We start from the raw sequence: 9,274 nt of genomic DNA, 5'->3' as shown, positions 1-9,274 counted from the left end.
CAGGCCAGTGCATATAGTTGTGTATATAGATACATTCCTAGTGTTAAAATGGCGACGCTTGACGCACCAAATCTGTCAGGTAGCAAAAGACAGAGAAGAGCTGGTGGGCTGCCTATTCCTTTACTTGTTTTCATGCATTTCCGTATTTAAGTCATGAGATTTAAAGATGGCAAATAATAAATACATTTTTGTCTTTAAGACAAACATTTACTGAGTTAAGTTATTTTTCAATTTCTTTTTTATTTCATTGAGATGCAATAGTGACTAAAGTGGCCTTCTAGAGTACCTTGTACAGCTACCTACTACGGTACTCTCAAACCTAAGCCACCTTTGTACCTGGGTTTAGTCAGCCCCATTAATAGGCAGGCATAGCATAGATATCCATACATACAGTACCAGTCAAAAGTTTGGACACACTTTCCCATTCAATTGAACTTAATTGAATTAAAAGCTTAATGGGAAAATGTGTCCAAACTTTACACATAGGTGAGGCCCAGTCAGCACTGAGGAGCGTCAGGAGCGCTTTGGGAGGCGCGACCTTGGAGTGGGCGTGGCTACTCCCCTGTCGCTGCACCACGTAGCGGTGACGCGCTAACGGGCGGATATTTTCAAAATGGAAGAAACTGCAAAGTTTTGCGGGGGAAAATAAAAACAACATATCTTAGTTTTTAACGAAAGTCATTCGCGACCGGAGATGTATTTACGTCGATAACATGCACTATATATTTGGCGAGACAAATAACAAGCAAGATGAGTGTTTCCATCGGCGACAAGATCGAGGTGAGTCGCGAGCTATGACGATAAGTTAGCCAGCATGCTAATGTTATTGTTTGTGCGCAAATGTTAGCTTCGGGTTCATTTGTATTTAACCTTTATTTAACCAGTAATAAAACGTTTGAACTCATCATGCAAAACATTTGCAGCCAGGTGTGCTTGAATCCATGTCACTTCTTAAGAGCGTGCTAAGAGCAGCCAGAGAAACCAGCTCCCGAGATAGTTCTGCAGCTGACTCCAGGCGGAGGGAGCGGCATGCCTGAAATCCCCTTTTAAATGACTGAACTTGTGTCTTTAAACTAGTACTGCAGTAGATAGGATACTTTCAATACTGTTTAGCTCAGCGGAGTGTTCCTTTAGAGAGGTTTGCTGAACTACTACTACGGTTAACTCGATGGCTGGGTCCTGCGTTACTCCCTGGAGACTGTCTGGGTCCTGCGTTACTCCCTGGAGACTGTCTGCGCCGCGGTCATGTTGCCTGGAGACCAGCAGCGTTCTAACCACCGCTTCATTAGCGGGACCAGCCCGGGATAATGAGAGGCTGTGGTTGGCCGTGTGACAGCTATGTCAGGTGTGGGTGACTACTGGGTGTTTGGCAGTTAGTGATGTGTGTGTTGTGTAGCCCAGCTAGATGAACCTAGGCGATCAGTCCACTACTGCAGCAGTGTCTTGGTAGTTAGTTGTCTCCATCATGGCACAGACCCCAGGGAAGATGTTTGACAAAGTGCTTCATTATTTCTTTCAAAACGTCACGACTAAGTGCAAAGATGTCGCCAAAGATGATGAGGACAGAATCTTGTCTTCTGCTGATGATCTAAAGATTGAGGTATCATCACGTCGGTGTTTAACTGCTGCTGTCAAAAGCAAATGACATCAACAGCTTCCTGTGTCTAGTAGCTACCAGGGGGTTGTGTTTTGTGAGGCATCTCGGTTCATTTTACTAGAATGCTGTGATTGATCGTTTTGATAGGCAAAGGTAGATCGGTAGATAGGATTTATAGCTGAGAAGTTTGCAACTTACATGTCTGTGAATGTTTATTTTTATTCTCATCATCAGGATTTCAATGTCCTTACCCTCCTCGGCAAGGGCTCCTTTGCATGTGTTTACCGGGCAAAGTCAGTGAACACGGGCTTGGAGGTTGCGATCAAAATGGTAAGAATCACACCTCTTATCTCTACACTGCCTTTCTGCTACTGCATAGCTTGTTGTATTGGATCAGCTTGTTCCACCCTGTTGTGGGCTTACTTTGCTCCCCAGGGACTATAAAACTCACGCTAAAGCACAAGAATTAAAGACATTATAGTCAAACAGTCACTGGACAGTGAGGACACATAACTGAAATATAAATAGATCCTTTTAAATTAACCACATGTACTCTTCAGGTGAATGTCAACAAGAGTCAAGACTCACTCAATTCCGTGTATGCAGTGAGCTCCCACTGCCAGATGGTGTGTTTAATAGAACCATGTCCCCTTCCATGTGCCTCTGTGGGTCCCTATGGACCAGGTCTCAGCTTCTCTTTGTGGAGAACAGATTGGCTGCTAACAGCAAGACTAAAGCAGTGAATAAAGAAACATATGCACTGTGACAGCTACATGTAATTACCCATCTCACGCATCGGACATCACCCACCCACTCAATCTGTACCTCGCCCCACTGCCATCCGGGCGTAGGTACAGAACGCAGAAAGGTGCAATAGGGCTCACTTTGGCAAAAGCCTGATCCCCGCAGCTCTTGTTGCCTTACATAATAGGCCGCACTGAGTGTGTACTTGTGTATCTGTCATGTGTAGTACTGTCTGTTGTTGTCTGTGTTTGTGTGTCTGTGTACGTTGTTGTATGTATTATGTATACTGTATAGTGGTGTGTAAATTAATTTCCCCCTGGGGACAATAAATCTAATCTAATAATCTAATTATCTCTATAATTTCCCCTCTCCGTCCTTACAGATCGACAAGAAAGCCATGCGCAAAGCTTCCATGGTCCAGCGTGTGAACAACGAAGTGGAGATTCAGTGCAGACTGAAACACCCGTCGATCCTGGAGGTAGGCGTGGCTGAACAGCTGGGAGGACGTAATGGCAAACCGACTGTAACCACGGTTAAGATGGTTACCAGACGACACATTGTTAATGCTGGGAAGTAATAGACTAGAGGGGCGGCTGTGGCAGTAGGAGGTAGAGCCGGCGTCTAATGATCACAAGGTTGTCAGATAGGTGGTTCGAACCCCGGCTGGCCACGTGTCGAGGTGTCCTTGGGGCAAGACACTGAACCCCAAATTGCTCCCGATGAGCGGGCCGGCGCCTTGCATGGTAGCTTGCCGCCATTGGTGTGTGAATGTGTGTGTGAATGGGTGAATCACAGGCCAAAGTGATTTGGATAAAGGCGCTATATAAGTGCAGTCCATTTACCATTTACCATGTGTCATGTGATCAGGAACATCTCCTGGCCCTGTTCAAGCTTTAACACTGACTGTGTTGTGGTTTGTCTGTCTGTGCCGTCTGAAGCTGTACAACTACTTTGAGGACAGCAACTACGTGTACCTGGTGTTGGAGATGTGTCATAATGGAGAGATGACCAGATACCTGAAAGACAGGAAGATGGCCTTCTCAGAGGATGAAGGTGAGAGACTTTCATTATACTGTATTATTATTATATACCATTATTATACTGTATCTGAGAAGGCAACAAAGAGCTCTTTTCTTTCTTCAGTGGAAGAAGTAATTATTAGAAAAATGATGTTATTATTATTGTTATTATTATTATTATTATTAACTGTACATGGCTCATAACTGTATATACCTCTAACTACCGTACTTGCCATACTGTACCTATTTCGTTGTCTGGTACTTGTACTCTGCACTGACAATAACAATAACTCTGAATCTAGGCACGGCAAGTTTATTTGTATAGCACATTTCATACAACAGGAGAAATTCAAAGTGCTTTACATATAGAAAAAAAAAATACAGAAAAAGGAGGATAGTAAGAAAAAAAGTAAAAATAAATAAAAATGGCAAGAATAGATGCATATATATATAGAAACTAAATAGATAAACATTTAACAACATAATAAGACAATGAATAATAATAATCTAATATAATATAATCTATACAAATGATTTAACATTTATTATTATACAATGATCATCCAAAATGAGTATACAAATGATGCACTGATGATGTCCACTTTTTTTCTTATAATCAACTCATTCTTGTGTTATTATCGTCTGGTCACAGCGAGGCACTTCATGCACCAGATAGTGAAGGGCATGCTGTACCTGCACACCCACGGCATCATGCACCGCGACCTGACGCTGTCCAACCTGCTGCTCACCTCCTCCATGAACCTGAAGATCGCCGACTTCGGCCTGGCCACGCAGCTGAAGCTGCCCACCGAGAAGCACTTCACCATGTGCGGCACGCCCAACTACATCTCCCCGGAGGTGGCCACTCGCAGCGCCCACGGCCTGGAGTGTGACGTCTGGTCGCTGGGCTGCATGTTCTACGCCTTCCTGATGGGCCGCCCCCCCTTCGACACCAACACGGTCAAGAGGACCCTGAACAAGGTTTGGCTGGGATACTGTACATAAACCCCCTCACTGTACATAAACTACCTCAACAAGGTTAGGCTTTAGATACTGTACATAAACTACCTCAACAAGGTTAAGCTTGGATACTAGTGTACATAAACTATCTCACTGTACATATTTTATTTATTTATTTTATTTATTTAAACAGATCCCCATTAGTGAGGACTATTCTTCCTGGGGTCCACATAAAAGACAGACAGTCAAACATAACAACATCAATCAACAAAGGAATAATTAGTGAACAGCATTCACTTATTAAAACACTAAAAAAAATGACTGTAACTGTACATAGCTCATAACTGCATATTGGTAACTGTGTATACCTCTAAACTATACTGATGTTTACAACACTACCTCTGCACATACTGTGTATTACATAGTTACCTATCACTACCTCTTGTTCTATTTATATCATGCTCTTATATCACTATACTTCTGGTTGGATGCTAAACTGCATTTCGTTGTATAGTACTTGTACTCTGCGATGACAATAAAGTTGAATCTAACCTAACCTCACCTAACCTCACCTCACCTCACCATCTTATCTAACCTAACCTAATCTGATCTAATCTAATCTAAAACAAGGTGGTCCTGGGGGAGTACGACATGCCTCCCCACGCGTCCCCCGAGGCCCAGGACCTGATCCGCCAGCTGCTGAGGAAGGACCCGGCCCAGCGGCCCAGCCTGTCGGCCGTGCTGGACCACCCCTTCATGACCCGGGGGCTGGAGGCCCGCACCAAGGCCCCCGGCCTGGGGGAGGAGGGCTCCATGGACAGCGGCATCGCCACCATCTCCACCACCTCCACCTCGGGGGGGGGTGGTGGAGGAGGAGGGGGCGGGGGAAACAGCCTCCAGAAGAGAACCAGGCACGTGGTGGTAGGCCCCGCCCTGCCTAACCGCATGACGCCCATCCCCCCCGCTGCCGCCATGACCCGCCAGGGAGGGGGGGAGCCATGGCAACAGCAGCAGCAGCACCCAGAGAGGGGGCACCACGGAGGAGCAGGCAGGAGCAGAGCAGCTCAGGGCGGAGGAGGAGGAGGAGGGGAGAGTGGAAGGCCCCACTCCCGCTACCTCAGGAGAGCCCACTCCTCAGACCGCTCCGGGGCCCCTGTGCCCCCCCCGGCCCGGGGGGTGGGGGGGCCGGGGGAGCTGGAGAGGTGCCACTCAGAGGAGACGCTGACTGGCTCGGGGAGGCTGGCCTTCCCACAGTCCTCAGGGTACAGGGAGGGGCGGCCCCCCTCCCCCCCGGTCAAACAGGCCGCCAGGTAAGATGGCATACTAGTGGGAACTGGATTACTAGAGTGCAGTGTGTTAGAGTTAGGGTTAGAGTGGTTAACTAATTAAATGGTAAATGGAAAGATGTCTATACGCCATTTAGCTGACGCTTTTATCCAAAGCGACTTACATTGCAGTGTGAGTGCATAACACTTTTCAGTGTATATGGTCCCGGTGGGAATAGAACCCACAACCTAGGCGTTGTTAGCGACCATGCTCTACCGAATACGCCATATTCTAGTGGGTTTGGAGTGCAGTGTGGGTTTGGTTTCTAGAGTGCAGTGTGTAAGAGTAAGGCAAGGCAAGGCAAGTTTATTTGTATAGCACATTTCATACAACAGGGGCAATTCAAAGTGCTTTACATACAGCATTAAAAAAATACAGAAAGGAGGATAGTTAGAAAATAAAAAATGACAAGAATAGATATAGAAAATAAATCGATAAACAATATAATAAGACAATGAATAAAAAGATATAGATAAGTGTTATTACTGCAACTGTACAACTGTATTCAAGCACTGCTCTTCCCGATACGGCGTGAGAGATTGCAGGTACTGCGTCTTGTGTTTTGCCGTAGCTAGCTAACTAATCACAACGTATCTTTACGCTCGCAGCTCTGGGTGTTTATTCTCCACACAACAACAACAACAAGCACGTCGACACAACCTGTGGTTAGACTCAGAGGCTGGGCAAAACTGCTTCAGCAAAGAAGGTAACTCTTCATCCCTCTTGTTCATTGATCGCTTTGTGCTAGTTTTGGAAAACAGCACACAGAGTGAAAGCGTGACAGTTTTATTTATGTTTATGTTTTCTCCCCTCAGGCTCGTTCCCCAGGCCCACAGACCTCAGCACCCACAGCAGCAGTGGGAGTTTCCACAGCGGCAGAGAGACTCCAGGGGTGCACCACTCCTGGTCTGACCCCCCCACCAACTCTCACCACAGCCAGCACCACCACCCACACCACCCTGACCCCTACAGGGACACCCACCTCCATCACCCTGACCCCTACAGAGAGACCCATCCCCACCACCCTGACCCCTACAGGTAATTTAATCAGCTAATCATTCCAAGAGTGTAAACAAAACATGGTGCAGCAGCTTTCAGTGCCGCGTGCTCCTGGAACAAACTCCCTGAAGGCCCAAAATATCTAAATCTAAGCTAAAGACCTTCATGTTTTGCAGCAGTTGTGATTAAACAGAAACACTTCTATCAATGTCTTTTAGCCATTAACTATTGTCTTATTGAATGTTTTATCTATTTACTTCTTATATTGGCTTTTATTCAATGTAATTTGTATTTTCTTACTATGCTCCTCTTGCTGTGTTTATGTTAACAATGTATTATGTAACGCACTATGGTGACCCGCCCACTGGACAATGGACATAGACACTCCCTAGACACTATGGGAGGAGGTACGGCTCCTTTAAGACGGGAGAGTTGAGAGTTCAACCCAGGGGCTTACTGGGTAGTGTTGAGAGTTATCAGCGCCTGTTGATACACCTGTGTCTTTCACGTTAGCCTGTCGTTACCACTGCTGTTGTACACTGTTATACTGCTGCTGTTCTATTGTTCATAGTTGGGAAGTCAAATGTCTGACTCGACAACAGCGCTTTGAATTGGCCGTGTTGTATGAAATGTGCTGTACAATAAATAAACCTGCCTTGCCTTGCAGGGAGGACCACCCGCACCACCCAGACCCCTACAGGGAGAACGTTGTCGGGGGGGAGATGTGTCTGTCCAAACCCAGACCAGGGGTGGAGAAGGAGAAGAAGTCCCTGAGGAGCATTTTGCCCCCCCTCTGTGCCTCCAGACTGAAACCCCTCAGACAGAAGACCAAAAATGCTGTGGTAAGACAGACACCCCCCCCTCCCTCCCTACCAGAGACATACAACTGATCTGCTTTTGTTTACAGCGCTCTTTACAGGCCTGTCCTGTAAAAAAAACAAAAAGATTATTTATTTAATTACATCTTCTAATACAATTTCTATAAAGTAGTCAAAGTATTGAACTTAAAGGCTCAGGGGAGCGGAATACAAAGGGAGAAGCCTCAAAGGCCTCAGTCTTCAGTATTCCTTCTAAATCAGTGACATACTTCCCACCGAGGTTCTGGGTTAGCCCAGTAAACAGTATGTTCTCATGGGTCTGCAGCAGCTCTATGCTCAGTGCTGCTGTCTCTGATGAGTCTTTAACGGTGTGAGAGAGAGAGAGAGAGAGAGAGAGAGAGAGAGAGAGAGAGAGAGAGAGAGAGAGAGAGAGAGAGAGAGAGAGAGAGAGAGAGAGAGAGAGAGAGAGAGAGAGAGAGAGAGAGAGAGAGAGAGAGAGAGAGAGAGAGAGAGAGAGAGAGAGAGAGAGAGAGAGAGAGAGAGAGAGAGAGAGAGAGAGAGAGAGAGAGAGAGAGAGAGAGAGCAAAAACACCAAATAACGCATGCAGAGCAGAATTAGGACGATACCCACTAATTATAAAAATTCAAAAGAGAGCGTTTGAATTTTACAACCACCTAAAAGAATGTGACCCTGACATGCTCCACAACAAAGCCCTTACCCACAGAGAGACTCTAGGGAGATGCCCCCTTAGCCAGCTAGTTCTGGGACTCTCACAGTCACAAGCAGAGCCAAACAAAAAGAAGATTACCTGACACATTGGCAAGAATCAACCAAAAAACGGAGCAAATTGGAATGCTATTTGGCCCTAAGCAGAGAATACACAGTGGCAGAATACCTGAGTACTGTGACAGACCCAAAACTAAGAAATCCGTGAACACAGCCTGGCCATCGAGAACATGGCTCCCCAGACCAGACAGACTGTGCACCCACTGCACACTAAACCAAGTGGAAACAGAGCTGCATTTTTTAACTACCTTTCAGCTGTACAAGGACATCAGGGACACGTACTTCCCACTGATCACCAACACCCAGGGAGACTTTGAGGACTTGACCAATGTCGAAAGGCTACCATATCTGCTGGGTGAGGTACAGCAATGTGCAAACACAGCAGCAAGATTTGTTAGCTGCTGTGATAGAAAAAGGACATCAAATGGGATAAAACCACCACAAGAGAGAGAGAGAGAGAGAACAGTATATCAGTGTTTCCTCCAGGAATTTTTACAATGGTGGCGGATGGCCGTGACCGCGCGCGCAGCCAAAACTAGAGGATGGCCCAAAAAAATAAAATATGAATATACAGAATATAAACTTGTGACTGACAGTCACATACACACACACAAAGATCATCAGCTATAATATAATACGAAGTAGGCCTACATGAGCACAAAAGCGGCTAACGTTACTGATTAACTGTTTACTGTAGTGCAGAGAGATGGTAGTCGTAGGCGGCGTATCAAATGACAAAGCTAAACGTTTAATGAAGGACATGAACGATTGTCAACAACACACTCAAGCAGTAAATAGAACAGTCTAAACAACTTGGGTACTACGGACGGAACAATAGTCTCAACCTATAGTTCCGTGCGTGAATTATGTCAACCCACCACATTACAGAAGTAAAATCACAGTCAGATGGAGCATTCGGTAAACAGCTGAGTATCAGCTGAGTTAAAGAAAACAAACTCTTACCTTTGATGAGACCCACATGAGCCCTGTTTTCCCGTACTTCTCCCGTGTGCCTCTTATTGTC

The 9,274-nt window shown here is 45.8% G+C and overlaps 1 protein-coding gene across 1 annotated transcript in view; it reads left to right on the top strand.

Moving 5' to 3' along the window:
• Positions 1-750: 750 nt before the first annotated feature.
• plk4 (polo-like kinase 4) overlaps positions 751-9,274 on the top strand; it is a gene marked incomplete at its 5' end in the record, with an annotated part of 13,626 nt that continues 5,102 nt past the window's right edge. The window contains 9 exons of the mRNA XM_080550657.1: positions 751-780; positions 1,832-1,927; positions 2,724-2,819; positions 3,280-3,394; positions 4,013-4,341; positions 4,951-5,630; positions 6,255-6,352; positions 6,462-6,684; positions 7,313-7,487. Of these exons, the coding sequence (XP_080406783.1) occupies positions 751-780; positions 1,832-1,927; positions 2,724-2,819; positions 3,280-3,394; positions 4,013-4,341; positions 4,951-5,630; positions 6,255-6,352; positions 6,462-6,684; positions 7,313-7,487 (1,842 nt within the window). The remainder of the gene's footprint in view (positions 781-1,831; positions 1,928-2,723; positions 2,820-3,279; positions 3,395-4,012; positions 4,342-4,950; positions 5,631-6,254; positions 6,353-6,461; positions 6,685-7,312; positions 7,488-9,274) is intronic.

This window comes from Nansenia antarctica (genome assembly GCF_963989245.1).
Source record: "Nansenia antarctica genome assembly, chromosome: 1".
Classification (NCBI taxonomy): domain Eukaryota; kingdom Metazoa; phylum Chordata; class Actinopteri; order Argentiniformes; family Microstomatidae; genus Nansenia; species Nansenia antarctica.
Note: the sequence above shows the minus strand (reverse complement) of the source record. Positions and strands in the feature narration are given on the sequence as shown.